General features: G+C 41.2%; 3 protein-coding genes across 4 annotated transcripts; 2 read left to right on the forward strand and 1 right to left on the reverse strand.

Annotated features, from left to right (window-relative positions):
* Positions 1-1,802: 1,802 nt before the first annotated feature.
* On the reverse strand, positions 1,803-5,739 carry eif4eb (eukaryotic translation initiation factor 4eb). Its single transcript, XM_076974148.1, has 8 exons — positions 5,600-5,739; positions 5,097-5,229; positions 4,072-4,175; positions 3,736-3,831; positions 3,573-3,636; positions 3,307-3,420; positions 3,060-3,199; positions 1,803-2,906 (listed from the first exon to the last, which is right to left on the reverse strand). Exons 2-8 carry the CDS (start codon positions 5,139-5,141, stop codon positions 2,792-2,794), a joined length of 678 nt encoding a protein of 225 aa, XP_076830263.1. The 5' UTR covers positions 5,142-5,229; positions 5,600-5,739; the 3' UTR covers positions 1,803-2,791.
* On the forward strand, positions 4,460-13,166 carry fam241a (family with sequence similarity 241 member A). Of its 2 annotated transcripts, XM_076974147.1 has the most exons (5): positions 4,460-4,665; positions 5,610-5,727; positions 6,670-9,698; positions 9,958-9,997; positions 10,396-13,166. In XM_076974147.1, exons 1-3 carry the CDS (start codon positions 4,505-4,507, stop codon positions 6,952-6,954), a joined length of 564 nt encoding a protein of 187 aa, XP_076830262.1. In that variant the 5' UTR covers positions 4,460-4,504; the 3' UTR covers positions 6,955-9,698; positions 9,958-9,997; positions 10,396-13,166. The 2 variants fall into 2 exon arrangements, with proteins under 2 accessions (XP_076830262.1, XP_076830261.1); XM_076974146.1 differs by lacking the exons at positions 4,460-4,665; positions 5,610-5,727 and having other exon boundaries at positions 6,950-9,417; positions 9,539-9,698.
* A 124-nt stretch (positions 13,167-13,290) lies between these two features.
* Positions 13,291-16,308, forward strand: LOC143476142 (alcohol dehydrogenase 1-like). Its single transcript, XM_076974145.1, has 9 exons — positions 13,291-13,343; positions 13,877-13,978; positions 14,243-14,384; positions 14,517-14,604; positions 14,702-14,921; positions 15,094-15,354; positions 15,459-15,591; positions 15,724-15,862; positions 15,961-16,308. Exons 1-9 carry the CDS (start codon positions 13,326-13,328, stop codon positions 15,989-15,991), a joined length of 1,134 nt encoding a protein of 377 aa, XP_076830260.1. The 5' UTR covers positions 13,291-13,325; the 3' UTR covers positions 15,992-16,308.
* The last annotated feature ends 402 nt before the right edge of the window (positions 16,309-16,710 follow it).

Raw genomic sequence — 16,710 nt, forward strand, 5'->3', positions numbered from 1 at the left:
GGCTCTCTGTGCATACCAGTCAAGTTCATCCACACCAGACTCTGCCATCCATGTCTTTATGGCCCTTGCTTTGTGCACTGACACTCAGTCATGTTGGAAGAGGAAGAGGCCAGCTCCAAACTGTTCCCACAATGTTGGGAACATGGAATTGTCCAAAATGTCTTGGTATGCTGAAGCATTCAGAGTTCCTTTCACTGGAACTAAGGGGCCTAGCCCAGCTCATGAACACCAACCCCACATCATAATCCCCCATCCACTAAACTTTACACTTGGCACAATGCAGTCAGACAAGTACCTTTCTCCTGGCAACCGGCAAAACCAGACTTGTCCATCAGATTGCCAGATTTTTCACTCCAAAGAACACGTCTCCACTGCTCTAAAGTCCAGTGGCGGTGTGCTTTACACCACTGCATCCGACACTTTGCATTGCACTTGGTGATGTATGGCTTGAATGCAGCTGCTTAACCATGGAAACCCATTCCATGAAGCTCTCTGTGCACCATTCTTGAGCTACTCTGAAGGCCACGCTGTCTGTAGTGATTAACTCTGCAAAAAGTTGGTGACCTCTTTGCACTATGCACCTCAGTATCTGCTGACCCCACTTCGTCAGTTTATGTGGCCTACCATTTCGTGGCAGAGTTGCTATCATTGCCAAACACTTCCATTTTCCTATAATGCAGCTGACAGTGGAATATTTAGGAGCAAGGAAATTTCACGACTGGATTTGTTGCACAGATGGCATCCTATCACAGTTCCACACTGGAATTGACTGATCTGATAGCGACCCATTCTTTCACAAATGTTTGTAAAAACAGTCTGCATGCCTAGGTGCTTAATGTTATACACCTGTGGTCATGGAAGTGATTGGAACATCTGATTCTGGTCATTTGGATGGATGAGTGAATACTTTTGGCAATATAGTGTATTCTCCAGGATGTAATTACATGTAATCTATGCACACCTGTTACTCAAGACAACCTCAAGCCTTTGCAGCTAGTGTATAAACAGCTAGCAACCATATGCAGTCCTGCTGTAGTGATTACACCATCTTACAGGGGCTTGATCAGTCTGGTGAGTAACAATGTGTTCACAGGCATTGGCAGCATGCCAGAGACACACTGTTCAACTAATGCTTATTCAATCTTATCAGTGTTTAAACTGGCTCAATGAAGATTAATTACTTTGAATTTGTTCACGGCGGTTAGTATTTACTGGGCTAATTTGAAAATTTTATATGTGACATCCTGGTGTTTGGTGTTTTTTCTCCTCTGTTTTTTTTAACAAAACATGACCGCAAACAATTAGCTCAGTATCTACTCCAGTGGCTTGAAGACCTTCATTACAGCAATCAGGCAAAGTCATAAACAGGAGAGCATGGCTTTGGTTTAGTTTAGCAAGCATACAGCTGTGTATAGCGCACTGTTGAAGTAGGCACAGCACCTGAGTGAGTCAGAACCACAGACTACACGTAGTCAATGTTCTGAACTAACAGTCCTGTTTTGGATTCTTTCCTGTGCTGACAGCTCAGACCAGCACGATTTCCCCACCTCCTGCAAACTATGTTTGCTGAACCAAAACCAAACAGCACGGTTAGATGCACGGTCAGCGATCAATCAGAGACTGACTCAATCAATGGTACACTCAGGTTACTGTTCATTGTGAGCCTAAAGCTTAACACTAACCTTTTTAATGTAAACTACCCAGTTTAAGTGACTGTTTGATCATTTTGTTTTCAATGTGATGTGAACGTCAAATTCAAAATTCTCTACCTCACAGCAATAAGCATCTTCATCACAAACGAATAACATAAAACACTCCAACGTCTTTTTAATACATGTCATATAACTAGTTTGTGTTCATGCAACACAACAGGGTTAAACATTTATGAACATATTTTTGCCATTTTTAAGAGAAATAATTTCAATCGACATAAAACTCTTTAAGGACCTAGTGATAAGCCGTGCTTACGCTGAATATAGTTAAACGCCAACCACATTCAATCAAGAACTGTTCATTACAGCATAAAGCCCTGCGTTTTACCAGTAGAACAAGGAATGTAAAACTCAATTGCATCAAATAATTCAAAATATAAAAAACACTTATACTGAATTGCAAAACCCCAAATTTAATAATGTTAATGCTGAAAGAAATAAGGCAGCCTTATGAAGATTTGCTTGATTACATACACTCAGTGGCCTTGGCCCACCAAAATGAAATGTTAAGATAAATCTGAATAAATTAACATGTTGATGCTTGTTAGGCACTGACGCAGCAGGACTGCCGGGTTGGAGCACAAAGCTTTTCCTTTGCCTTTAAATAATTCAACACGGATTTGTTTTAGAAAGAATATCTTACAAACAAGTCCTGTTTAACAACGGATATCAACTGATTTGAGTCACATTTTGTGAATCTGCATCGATGTTTGAACGTTTGGTTGGTTTTTTGCTTGCAGGGATGAAATTTGCTTGAATGTTTGTAGTGTGTTACATGCTGAAAGTTCCCATGGACATACTCTGGGACTTGTATGGCCCGTATGCTTGTGTTCCTTGAAGTGTGGGAGATGGGCATTTCTACCAGGGCTCAGAACAATTTGTAGATACGGGTTGATGATATTTTGAGCCCAAATCCATTCCTATGTAGCTTTGGTTCAGGGTAGGATTTGATACACAAATCTCCCAAAAAAAAGTAAAAGAAGAGAATCAAAAGCATCAGATATTGAGACTGAAAAAGAGAGAAAGGAAGACAGAAAAAAGAAAGAAAGAGAGAAGTGAGACCAATCAGGCTCAGAATTTCAGACCACAAACTTGTTCTTTGTAGTAGAGCCACTCTTAGTGGCTGTGTCGGCATGAGACTGATAGCCAATTGTCATCTTCATAGGGATGCCTAACCTCTCCTTATACACTCTCCTGTAGAAACCACACACACACACACACACACACACACACACACACACACACACACACACACACACACATTAAGATATGCCTGTATTGTTCACAACATTTCCATATTAAGTGGTTTGTATTTTTTTTCCATTTGTTTGTGAACGTCCACCTTACCCTATGTGTGTTATGGCTTCTTTGTTCTCATAGTCAGTTGTCCAGACAGCAATTTTATCTCCTTTCGTTCGTATATTGACTACAGCACCACACACATCATCGCTGTAGTCATCGAAAGCCTCTCCTATGAGGCAAAGGAGCTGTGACCACACAGAGGAAAAAATTACAGCAGGCTTGAAGCAGACTGAAGCAGGCTGAAGCAGACTGAAGCAGACTGAAGCAGGAGCAGAGCCACTGGGACACCCACCGTTTCCAGCCAGAAACGGTCCAGGTCGAATTTTCTCTGCTGCTTGTTGAGGGTGATGAGCCAGCGGCCTCCTTTCTTATTCCTCTCATCCTCCCACATGGGCTCGATCCCATCCTGCCACATGGACACACGGGGACATCAGAGCCCCAACTGTGCAGTTTAAGGCTAAAGGCCAAACTTATAGTACATCACCATGAAGACACATTACACTGGCCTCACTTCTGTCCTACAGAGACAGATATTTAACGCTTATGACCAGAACTCACCTTGAACAGTGAGTAGTCACAACCCGACATCAAATTACTGGATAGCTGAATGTGATTATAAAGCCTAGAAAGGCAAAAAAAAAAAAAAAATCAGTCAGTCTGAAACAGTGAGGTGTCTCTTGTGAAATTGTCCTCTGGTGCTGCATAAAGCATTGAGACTTACGCCCAAAAATCTTCTACTGTGTCAAACTTGGAAATCAGACGCAGGTTTGCTTGCCATGTTTTGCTCTTGTCATTTTTGAAGAACCATAAAGACCATCTGTTCAAGATTTGCAGAATAGAAATATATCCTTTGCATGACAAATGAGACCCAAAAGATAAAAAAGTGTTTGTTTGTTTGTGATATATATATATCCCCCCCCCCGCACACACACATTCAATACATAAAATGCCCCCCCCCCCCCCCCCCCCACAAAATAAATAAATAAAAAAAACCATAGTGTGTGAAATTCTATGTGCTAATATGAATGCCAGTCCTGCAAAGTATCTCTTGGTTTACTTGTTTTGTAGTGGATGTTTTATGTAGCACTCAGGGCTGGCAATCTCTAGACGCGTCTCCTCTGAGTTCTCCTCTTCACTCTTAGATGAATTTGAGATGATTTCCTGGAGGACAAGAAAATCAACAATACATGGTAACAGAAACACTCGTTATTACAATATACATCCATTTCTAACATTTGAGGCCACCAGAAGCCTCTGCCAGTGCTGACATTTGAGCTGAAAGTAGTTATTCTTTGACACGTGTCCGTTACCTATAAAACACAACAGCTGGAACAAAAAAACAAGCTAGGCAAATGTCCAACCCGGTGTTGGGTTCTTAATTTCGTGCTGAACCATCATTTTAACAGTGTTTTACAGACGGGCAGGACGAAGTGTGTCAATAGTCCTACGGTAATGGAGAGACGTACTGAGGGCGCGCTGGGTAGTTACACATGTGGCAAAAGCGACCTTACTCGGGCATAGACTACCTGCCGCTGTCACCCCGTTTGACCAGTGTCAATACACTGTGTGTTTTTAACTCAGCCAGAAAAACTAACTCCGGTTCTGAGCCAACATGTGGTGGCCAATTCCGCCCAGCCAAAAGACCAGGAAGGTACGAGGCTAGCTTGCTAGCTAGCTATGATTTTATTCTCGTTAACTATTGGCAACGCGATGCGGGGTAGCATGCGGCAATACAGAAACCTAAGTGTTATATACACACCCGAAGTAGTAACTACATCTTCAGGTTGTGTTAACCTAACCCGCTAGTGAGGTCGTTCAGCTGGGTGAGTTACGGCGAGTCTCAAAACAAGCCCACTAGTCTCAGCCCAACTTGTTAGATAGCTCGAAGTTAACGTTGAGACTCTCGGCTTTCCCATTCAAACAACTCGATTAAGTTTACAAAAGTCTAACCGTGGGGCACATTGCGACGTTATTATGAGCTAAACCCATCTATTTGTTCATTTCTGTTTGAAGGTCGACTTCCGATAGCCGAACAGTGCACGGAAAATAAAAAATATCCTTAGGGGTAACGCATCGACTCACCGGCTCCGCAGTCGCCATTTTACATGAGTTGTTCACAGGCCTCATATGGGACACTCGGTCTCATTGGAGGAACCACCTCAAACGACATGTAGGGCATGTAGACGAGTGTCAAACAAACTCAGGCTGACGGCTCCTTAGCGGTAATGTAAAAATATAAATATATATTAAGGTCACACCAATTTAATAAAAAAATGCCCACCGGATGTTATTATTTGACATTATACAGCTCAAACATACAAGTTGATTGCATGAATTTGTAGTGAAACTTTTGGACTGGAACACGTGGCTAAGTAAGAGATGGCAAAAGTGTACTGTACAACGTAAATACACCTACACAGTCACTCATAAGGAGACTTTAGCGGTAATATTTATGTGTTTTGACACGTTGAACGGAGCTTCGGTTGCGATTTATGTGACGTCACCAAGTCCCGTGTTTGACAGGCTAGACCGGAAGCGTTTCAAACAAGGTTCAGATATTCACTATCTCAGGGTTTTTTTTTTACCTCGTCTTAGCATTTGGAGAGAAATGTCTAGTGAATTGAGATCAGTAAACGACGCAGCGATGGTGGAGCGAGAGGTGGGGAGCCAAGGCAGGTATCTCCATCAACACGCAGCTCCAGCGCCTGGACAGGTAGGTTCGTACAGCCGTATTCTGATCATTCATAAAGTGCACGTCCTGGCTCCCAATAAAAACGAAGACACGTAGCCAAACATGTCTGAAATAAACACGTCATACCGAATATATTTTTGACGATTCGTGCTTCACCACAGAACTTTAAGAGTGTGTCCTATAACCTTGGTTTAACCTGTAACTGTATCACTTTGTGTATGGAAATTACTCAAGTCTACTCACATTTGCCTTGTTATTCGGCATATAATTCGATTCGTACTCGTAGTCTTCTCAGCCTAAATCAACTCCAATGTGTTAACTATCAACATTCACTATAATCACTGTAAACATTGCACCCCTGTAGTTCTTCATCTGCTTCATGGTGTGGTGAGACGCTCAGTCTTTTCACTTCTGAGTCCTGCGTCTCTGCTCCGTTTCTATTTTAGCAGCTACATACAGCTAATTTCAAATGTATATTCTGTACACGTTAACAAACGGACAAATGGTAGCCTTCATATAACAGTAGGAAATACTGATCATGCACATACACATGTTGTGGAGTTAGTTCTACATATTGCTCCACCTCTTTAACTAAAAGCAAACCCTAACTCTTACTTAGCCCTAAAATAAGCATAATTCTAAACTAGGCTTTGATCCTAAACAATGGTAACTTCATCTGGGGCTACTGGAAATACGCTGTCCTCACAACATGTACATTTAGAAATTTCACCACTGATGTGTGGATACTGAGTTCCCACAAACACGGAAGGACACTCTTATACTTATGTAAACCAGACAAACTCGTTCACAAAATTATGTTCTTTGAAAGTGTGTACAGTCACCCTCTGTAACCTTAAACGAACCACATAGCAGCAACTTGCACAGAACCATGCCTTTCAAACTGAAACATCATGATATAGGCCTCATTTAACAGTTTAATTGAGTACATTCCTTCCTCCTCAGAATGACCTCAGGGCACGGGCACGACCCCCAGGGGCAGCCAGCGCTGAGCCCGACTCTCCCGCCCCAGAGGCAGAACCAGTGGATGACTGCGAGAGGCTGGGCACTCTGTTCGGAGAGCTGAACAAGTGCTTACGAAGCGTGGGCTTTGTGCAGCTCTACTTTGGGGAGAAGATTGTTGAGCCCGTGGTGGTCGTGCTCTTCTGGCTGCTCCTCTGGTTCCTTGGCATCCAGGCCTTGGGTCTTGTGGGAACTCTGTGCATCGTCATCATCTACATCCAGAAGTAAAGGCAGAGGCAGCACAGGCGTCAGGGAGAACTGACTAACAAGTGCCAACCTCAGGGCAAAAGACAGATGGAGAGGCAAGGGTTCCTTTCTGTTTTGTACCTGTCTAATGGAGATCAGCTCAATGAATGTCCCCTATGAGCACTGTCATGTGTGGTGGGCTTTAGGTCCCTGTCCTTGGCCAGCCTGATAACTGCATGCATATACAGTGCCTTGCAAAGAAATGTTTCTGCTGGATGAATATTTAGAGACTGTGTATCATTTATAATGCAGACAAATTTGGAAAAAAATAGATTAAAACTGGTTGTATGAGGCAATGTAAGAAGAGAAAAAATAAGATAATTCTTTATTAGTCCCACACGGGAAATTCACAAGAAAGATGGGATTCTAGTAAATAATGTATGTCTTTGAAGATGAAGTCGTACTGGGGTATGGAATCACACAGTACACAGTAGCAAAGGATTCATTTATGTTATGTCTGCCCTAATTGAGGTGTTTTTGATATGCATGCCTTCCTTGAATATAAATTCATACTGAATTGTAAGTCTATATTCATGACTGCCATGAATATTAAAGAATAGAAAATAGGAATTATACAAGTTACCTTATTCAAAAAAATGATACATGCCATATCATGCATTTTATTTCTTTATTTTTTGTAAGATGAAAGCTGCAGAGGTTTTTGGGTGTACCGTCTCAAAGCTGCTGTAGTCCTTTCTGCATTCATCATACAACTGCACTAGAGGGCAATCTTCCCCCTGATGATGTTCATTTAAAAGTTCATGGCTGGATGTAGGCATAGGAGAAGGGTAAATATACTATAGGGTCCACATGCAGTCCAACTTTGTTGTTTGTATCAATTACACATTGTCATATTTCTGCATGGAACTAATGCTTGGAGCTTATGCAGAGGCTAATGGATATATCTGATAATGGATAATTGATGATGGATAATGGATAGAATTGATAATGGATATACCTAATAATGGATAATGGATATATCTGATTGTATGTATCTGTCTCATAAGTAGTGAATTGCCCAAAATGTTCCAAATTTGACATGAGACTGGGAATCTGTGCAATATCAATTTGCTTTGATAACTGCATTACTATTACCACGATCTCTTTCTCTGTCCTGCTATCAAACATTTTACCAATACAAATTCATATTTATTGCATACGATTGCTTTCACATAGTTATCTGGCTTGCTAATATAAATCAATGCAAATATTCTATTTATACATGCAAATATGCAAATATATGAAGTAAATGACACATATAATGGTTATATAGACAAACATTTTCTTTTGTATAGGCTATGCCTTAAACAAGAGGTTTGAAATATTGTGTCTATATATATATATATATATATATATAAATATATATATATATATATATATATATATATATATATATATATATATATATATATATATAATATATATATATGATTAACTAAGTGTCACAGAATACAGGCTGGTAGTGTTATTGCCATATCACAGTGTTTAGCCATCATTGTCATTCATTAAAATAATATAATTATTTTCCTTGTTCTGTGTGTAAAAATGCATTTGCAGTTTATAACTGTTTAGTTATACCTCAGTTATGATATTTTGCCATAATTTTGATAATCATTTAAGCAATCGTGCTATATTTTCTATCACTGTTTTGGACAAACTTTAGGAAAATTAATTATAAAGCAAATGATTTTTTAAATATTTTAAATCTATATCTGTAATTGAACTTAATATTTGGGTATATACAGTAAATAAACATATGTTTTAAAGAAAACTGCTTGATTTGAATGCAAATTAATGACCAGTCAGGTATTTTATGTCAGATTCAGAGTTAGACAATCCAAACAAGAAAGATATTCCTTAAATAAAGTTCTGTGGTGTAGGTGCATGCAAAAATGATCAGACTGGGACTAATGGAGTAAATGTCTGTATGTCTGGAAATGTCTGGAAAGCTGTAAGCATCTGAGGATTCAGCCTGCTAGAGTCACTACTGGAACTCCCGATATGTCACAATTGCAATAAAGATCGTAAATGCTTATGATGTCACAATGACTGGCTTGGCAGTAGCTATTGTGAGGAGCAAATTAATGAATGTGCATTTAGACCAGCCAGACCATGCAAGTGCAGGTTATCTTCATCGTATACACTGTGCAAATGGTCATTCAAATTTATCATCGTATTTCAGCCATTTTTTCCCACATTCATTCTACATTTTCTATTATATCAAAGCTCCCTGTTTGCCTGTGCCTCAGAAACACTGCAAATAGTGTTTTTGTAGAACTGTGAACAGTGAAGGTCAGTGGCCAGAGCAGGGCAGGCTCCTGGATGCAGTGCACCATCTGGAGGCAAAGCTGCAGGTGTGCCATCTAAGGCAGATGGAGCTCCTTGACACCATCTCAAGCACTCAGCATAAGTGGAGAGCACAGGAGACCCGTCTACACAAAGAAGGTGTAGCCTGCGCAGTTGCATGCACCGTAGACACAAACAGCACTTACACATGAAATCATGACACAACCCTGTGGCTCACAGCCACCCCTACACACTAATGTGTTTGTTCCTGTGCTTTTAGTCACCTCCCTAACAAGTCTGCTGAGTGAACTGCGTTACATGACAGATCACCTGATAGAAAAGGTCAGGACCGAGCAGCTCAGAACATCCAAATGTGAACAGACTCCGCCCTCAGCACGGCAAGAGGTCCACGGTACAGCCAATCATGACGCTGAGCTCTGGTGAGCAAAGCAGCACAAGCAGAGTTAAACGTCCAATATTTCGCTAATCACCGTAACCATGAGGAAAACCAGCCTTTTATTACCTCCCCACTTTCCTGTGGCCACACCTGGAACAAGCTACACAATCATCAGTCAGTTCAGCACTGTGTTTCTAAAGCGGAGGAAAACATGAGTGAACTGCAGGGCCTTAATATGTTGTTCAGAAAAGCGTGTGTTGACTGTGCTGACTTTGTGACCTCTTTTTCTTGACATATCGAAGTGCTAAGATGACAAGCAAACAGGCTGGTGAAGATGCTGAGGTACCTTTAATGCCCCTATGGACATGTTGAGTCATACCTACTAAGACTTGCAGATTCAGTAATAGGCAAGTGTGTGTTGTAAGGTATTCATGGACGCTGCAGAAGGTAAAAAGGTCATATGGTAAAAAGCTCATATCTGCTCCAAACCTTCAACCTCCTATCACATGCTCACACAGTTGATAACTAGGACGCAGGCACATATTCCACTAGTTATTATGTTCCACGGGTGCAAGAAGCGTTGCATGAAGTGAACAGACGTTTGTGTGTGCGCGCGCGGATGTGAATGCCTCGTGTATTATATAATGCATATGTGCTATTTTTGCTTTGCTATACGTCAAAATTCTATATGCTTTGCTATATGTCAAGAGTTGCTCATTCAAGTATTTGTTCCTGTGTAGGTCTCATACTTTAGGTGCCAATCAGAACGTGGAGAGACTGAAGGACATATTCTGAAGCAGCAGAAGAACTATGAGGTGGAGTTGGGATACAAGTCCACCCAGGAGATCGTGTCCGGTCAACATACGGTCAGCATCAAGGAGAGCTTGAGACTGAGGATTCAAAAGGTCTGTAACACCTTACGAAATAAAGCCAATGGAGAAAAAGCACAAAAGGTGTCCGTTTACAAACACCGCCCCCATCGGAGTGGCCAGCAGCTACAGGCTAAGATAGAGGGAGAAGCAAACGGAATGCAACAACTGTCCAATGGGACACCAAGATGGCAGAACCTGGAACAAGGATTACTGCAGGCCCTAGAGGAACATCTAGAAATCTGTAGGTGGAGACAGAGAGAGAGAGATGAAGAGGGAGATATTTTATGAGTAAACAGCCAATTTGTCTACCAGTGGTGAAACTAATAGAAACGTTACCTTGTTACAGTAGGTTTATTAATGATGCATTAAGTCTAAATGCAATGTAATGTTATTCTGTAATGTGTAACATACATGAAAAAAAAGTTTTACGTTTGTACATAATTCAACAAAGAGGTTTTTCACTTCTCAGAACCACATCGCCACAGTGGATTGTGGATCGTCTTTTTTGTTATTGTCAGAAAGGGTTTCATCAGCATGTGTCTAGTATTGTGGGGTAGGAATCATGCAAGTAGTCTTAGCATTGTTTTTGTAATGTTTAACTGAGGAAGGGATGACGCAAGTGCAAAAAAGTAAGATTTATTTAAATAAATAGAATGCTAAACACTAGGCACGAGGACAATACGGAACACAGGGAAAATATAAAACAACTAAGCAGAAAGGACAATACTAAACTAAACCAACGGGAACCAGGATCTACATGGAGAGAAATAGCGATAAGTGACGAACAGTATATTCATAAAACAACCACGGGTAGAATGACAAACTAAGTAATACAGACAACACTAATCAGAGAGAACACTGAACACGAATGAACAACAAAACTGGCGCAACATATAACAAAACACAGTGAGAACATCGCGACTAAGGAACAATAGAGCTAGGGCACAAACAGGCTACAAAGGAAGCACACACAGACAAGTAACAAGAGAAAGGGAGAAAGCTACATGGGGAAATCAAAATATGATAGGAACACGGAGACCAAATACACAGGTTACAGAAAACACACGGAACTATCGTCAAAAGAACAAGGGGCGAGAACTAAAGGGAAAAGAAAAACACAATAGCGAAATCACAGGAGAATATCATACGTGGTATCAGGAGACAGAGGAGGAAGAGAGCAGGGAACAGAGAGGACTTACGACAATCACAGACGAGGAAGGACTGGGGAAATTAAATACACTGGGGAACATGAACGAGGCACAGCTGGAGAACAATGAGGACAGGGACGTGACAGACGGAGGGAACTATGGAAATGGGGAAACAAGGCGGGACAAGGGAGGAGGGCGGAGCTTGGCGTGACAGTTTTATAGTAACAGTAAACTGCAGTAAACCGTGACAGTTGAATAACAGAAAGTCAATGAATCTGTTTTGTTTGCCACTTTGTTTCTCAGCTAAGTGAAATCCAGAAAAAGTTTGAGGTGGAGCGAAAGTGATCGTGTGAGCTACTGAAAGAGAACAACTGCTTGATGTCTCTCCTGGGCACAGTGTTTGCCACAGTCCATGAGCTGCAGCCTCTCCTCCTGTGCAGTCAGCAGATTCTAGTGCAGACCCTGAACCACAGCACTTAACACACCGCCATGAGTCAACATGCACTTGTGTGTGGAAGTGAGGGAAATGCATCACAGAGCAAAAGCATGATGTCCCAATAAAAAAACAACCCAAATACCTAAATGAAACTGTATTTTGTTGCAAAATGACGTTTTACAAATACATGAAAATGATAGGTTTAGGTTTTCAAACTGTAGAAAGTGTAACATATGCAGAAAAAAAAACTTTAGCTGACAACTCTCTAAGGTTTTTTTATTATTATTTGAAACTAATTTGAAACTTTTTCTTTCAACTAGAATCACTGCACAACATCTACCAAGTAAATCATCTGCTTGATCCAAGTTTCAAACTTTTGCTACGTGTGCTATGAAGAAGCCTCCCCAATTCATATGCTCTTGACTTAATAACTTTAATAAATATCCTTGAAATGTATAGCACTACAAAATTTGTTTATAGTGGCTGGTACCTGTAACTATAGTCTGTGTCCCTGACACAGTTATGAATGTGCAGACATTCAAACACATTTACTACTAAACTCAGGCAGTTACTCAGATTACATAACCCCATGCCCTACATAGCCTAGAGAAGTGATTTTTATAATATAAAGTAGGTCTTAGCTGTTCTGTTGATATAAATATCTAGCAGCCTAACTCTCAATACTGAGGAACCTTAAGAACATTAAAAGAAAACAAATTGTTCAGCTAAAAAGTCAAATTACAAAACCAGGAGGTAGACCAGGACATACAGAATTCATCATGCAGATTATCATAAAGGCAAAGTAAAAATGATTAAATGTTGCATTAAGGTGGTGGCAAAACTCCAACTCGAGCTGAACCAGGTGTTCATGTTTGGGAAAATGCACACAGCTCCTGTCTTGTTGTCATGACTCACGTGTGATAAGCTCTTTTGGCGATTGCTCACCCCAGGTACAGAGCTCCACAGACTACTTCATGTTTACTGCTAGCTGGCTTTAATTACACTCTTATGTTATCTTTGCATTACATTAAAATCTAATGTGCATAATTATGGTATTTGAACAGTGTGGCGTTTCATTCTTTATCTATGGACCCGTTGAGTGCATTATAGCCCCTCCCTCAAGACAGAGGGGCAGGTCTCTCTTCCTTATTCAGACTTTGGTGCTTGTGTATATAAATCAGTGCCAAATAGTTTGTGCTCACTCTTTCCAAGGCATGGCTACTGTAGGGAAGGTACGTATTGTTTGTCCTGCTTTCTTTGTCTTTTAAGATATCACTAGTTGTCCACATGTCCGCCGTCTTTTACAGGCTTTGTTCATCAATGACAAACAATAACTTTGTCAATCGACTTTCAGATGCACCATGTAAAAGTTAATTCAATTGTTGAGCACATTCTGACAGTTTTTTAAATGCAACTGCTGTAGATGTTATTTGAGCTGAAGGAATATATTTTTTTTATTCAGTAAAGGATCTTGCAGGTTGCTTCATTGTTACTTAATGATTGCTGATATTAAAGTATGCCACACATACATAAGTGTGTTATTTTACATACTCTACATGAGAGTCAGTTCAGAACAGTTCCAGTCTGTTCCAGGCACAAAAGCAGATGGTTGGAAAGGTTCCCTGTATAGTCATAGATAAGTGAATCTACAGAACTCACACATCCATATTGCACTATTGGCATGAGAAGCAGAATTTCTTTTCACAGATAATCTGTCAGACTGTGTATGTGTTGTGTGTGTGTTGTGTATGTGTGTGTGCTTTAGGTAATTAAATGTCGGGCTGCTGTTGCCTGGGAGGCCAATGCTCCGATGGTGATAGAAGAGATTGAAGTGGCTCCTCCCCAGGAGAATGAAATACGAATTAAGGTTAAACATCTCTCGTGTATTTCTTTGCTGTTCAGACCACAGTGCCAAATCTGCAACTAGACGTTGCACAAAACAACTTTCTTCATCTATGAAAACGACACAACTGACAGGCTCCCCAAAAGTGTTAGAGCACAAAACAAACACTGAATGATTAGAGCAACGGTTCTGGAACAAGCTCGGACAATCACACCAATGTTCAAACTCTGTGTGGGGAAACTGGATACTGATGTGTGACCGTGAATGTCATTGTGCACCGTGTTGTAGGTGATAGCGACAGGTGTGTGTCACACAGACCTGTATCACTTGTTTGAGGGGAAAAACAAGGAGGGATTCCCTGCCGTTCTGGGCCACGAGGGTGCAGGTGTGGTGGAGAGCGTTGGACCTGGAGTAACCGAGTTCAAACCAGGTGAAAATATCCAGCACAATTGTAACAAATTCTGTGTCTCCCTCAGCAGTCCTGATCCATTTTCTTTTTGATTGCTTATTTACCTCAATGAACATACTGATGGTGGCTCTATGTGTTATTAATGTTTTGCAGGTGATAAAGTCATCCCCCTATTCCTCTCTCAGTGTAGAGAATGCAAGTTTTGCAAGTGCCCAAAGACTAACTTGTGTGAGCAGAGCTGGTAAGAAACAAATAAATTTACATAAACATGTAAACACCCGAAACAAGAAGTTCTTGTTGTAAAGTGAGGTTTGTAAAGGGAGAATTGAAATTTGCAGGTCTAGTGATCGGTATGCTCAGATGTCAGACACCACCACGCGCTTCTCGTGTCGTGGTCAGCCCATCCTGCAGTTCATGGGCACCAGCACCTTCTCGGAGTACACTGTCCTGAACCAGATCGCCGTGGTGAAGGTCCACGATGATGCCCCACTTGACCGAGTATGCCTGCTTGGCTGCGGCATCTCCACCGGCTATGGAGCTGCCATCAACACCGCTAAGGTAGGTACACACCCAGAGGTAGATTAAAGATAAAATATACAGTAAAACTCAGTGGCACTATGGCTAAGTAGATGTACTGTACACTTTGTAGAACCCATCCCATCACGTGTGTGCAGACTATGACACTAACTTAGGTGTCTTGCTACAAAAGTGGATCTTTTTGTGCATGCAGGTGGAGCCGGGGTCTGTGTGCGCAGTGTTCGGCCTGGGGGCAGTGGGCCTGGCGGCCGTCATGGGCTGCAAAAATGCCGGAGCTTCCAGGATCATTGCTGTGGACATAAATGAGCAGAAGTCTGAAAAGGCCAAGGTCTTTGGAGCCACAGAGTTTGTAAACCCGAAAGCGCACAAAAAGCCCATCAGCGAGGTTCTGGCCGAAATGACCAATGGAGGGGTGGACTTTTCACTGGAGTGCGTGGGTAATGTGACCGTTATGGTAAGTAGTGTTAATGAGGGTTTGTACGTGGAACCTTTTTGCATATGGTTCTGCATAAAGCGCCGGTGTGTCAGTCTTTCATATCCATCTCCCTGTGATGACAGAGGAGCGCGCTGGAGTCCTGCATTAAAGGCTGGGGTGTGAGCGTGCTCGTGGGCTGGACAGACGTTCAGGACTTCTCTGCTCGGCCAATTCAACTAATTTCTGGAAAGACCTGGAGGGGATCCTTGTTTGGGGGTAAACAGTAAAAATGCAAAATATATCTGCAATGAATAGAAGGCTTTTATTCTGAATGTAATGTGAGAATGTAATATGTAATGTGTGAATGCAATATGTTAATATGTGGCTGTCTGTGCATATTTTTCTCAGGCTTTAAGAGTAAGGACTCTGTCCCAAAGCTAGTGCTGGACTACATGGCTGGACGAATAATGCTGGATGAGTTTGTGACACACAATATGAGTCTGGATCAGGTCAATGATGCCGTTCAGCTCATGAAGACTGGCAGCTGGTAACTTCTCCATTATTCTGCTATGTATAAATGTCTTTGGTTAATACAAAACAAATCCTTCTGTACTTAAGCAACACATTTTTCCTGTTTTCAAACAGCATTCGATCCATCATAAATGTATCCAAATGAGCGGCCAGTGAAACACCACAGCCATCTTCTCCTGCTACTTTTGTGGTTTGATTATATAAACACCAGGACTCTGAAATCCTATAGTACTCCTAAAAACATCACTGTAGTCATGCAAGAACTGCATGAATTTTTGCTGGCTCAGTGAAACTGTGAATTAAAATCCTATAACCAACATTTGTGAACTGTATTGAACGTGCATTAGTTTGTATACCTAATGTTCTAGTTTATTATGCAAATACACAGATATGAAGAAGACACTTTCATGCTCTTATGTAAACTATTAGCATGTGAGAGAATAAAATGCAAATGTAAAGACACTTCAGCTTCAGAGCTTCTGTAAAGATGACAGTATTATCCCCAGACCTTCATCAGAACCTTGAACTTAGCTGACTACGGCTCTAACTTGGAAATAAAAACAGAAAATATGGTGGTGAAAATGAACTATCCACTCACTTCTCTTCTACAAACATGACTCCACTCCAAGTGCCTCAGTTATGCAACACGGACAGTTAGGAAATCCTGGAACACATCCAGTCACATACTTCTCCAGAAGACTGAAGCCAACAGTCTTCTGGACTTCTAAAATTAAATCCAAACATCTTTGACAAATACAATGTGCAGACTGAACACACATGTTTCTTGACTGATTTTAACACAGTTTTGTTCACTGGCAAGTCCGCCCAGCAGTGTAGCAGTTAGTTATTTTGTCGGACTGCCTT

The sequence above is a fragment of the Brachyhypopomus gauderio genome, chromosome 15 (assembly GCF_052324685.1).
Source record: "Brachyhypopomus gauderio isolate BG-103 chromosome 15, BGAUD_0.2, whole genome shotgun sequence".
In the NCBI taxonomy this organism is placed as follows: domain Eukaryota; kingdom Metazoa; phylum Chordata; class Actinopteri; order Gymnotiformes; family Hypopomidae; genus Brachyhypopomus; species Brachyhypopomus gauderio.

Excerpts from the sequence above, each read along its gene's own strand:
- eif4eb (XM_076974148.1), bottom strand. The coding sequence starts at position 5,141 with ATGAGGCCTGTGAACAACTCATGTAAAATGGCGACTGCGGAGCCG. Across the intron at positions 3,832-4,071 it reads AAACATCCACTACAAAACAA|ATGGTCTTTATGGTTCTTCA; the intron begins GTAAACCAAGAG and ends AATCTTGAACAG. Across the intron at positions 3,637-3,735 it reads ACAGTAGAAGATTTTTGGGC|GCTTTATAATCACATTCAGC; the intron begins GTAAGTCTCAAT and ends TTGCCTTTCTAG.
- fam241a (XM_076974146.1), top strand. The coding sequence starts at position 9,345 with ATGGAGCTCCTTGACACCATCTCAAGCACTCAGCATAAGTGGAGAGCA. Across the intron at positions 9,418-9,538 it reads GACCCGTCTACACAAAGAAG|TCACCTCCCTAACAAGTCTG; the intron begins GTGTAGCCTGCG and ends CTGTGCTTTTAG. Across the intron at positions 9,699-9,957 it reads AATCATGACGCTGAGCTCTG|TGCTAAGATGACAAGCAAAC; the intron begins GTGAGCAAAGCA and ends GACATATCGAAG.
- LOC143476142 (XM_076974145.1), top strand. Across the intron at positions 14,922-15,093 it reads CTGCCATCAACACCGCTAAG|GTGGAGCCGGGGTCTGTGTG; the intron begins GTAGGTACACAC and ends TTGTGCATGCAG. Across the intron at positions 15,355-15,458 it reads TGGGTAATGTGACCGTTATG|AGGAGCGCGCTGGAGTCCTG; the intron begins GTAAGTAGTGTT and ends CTGTGATGACAG.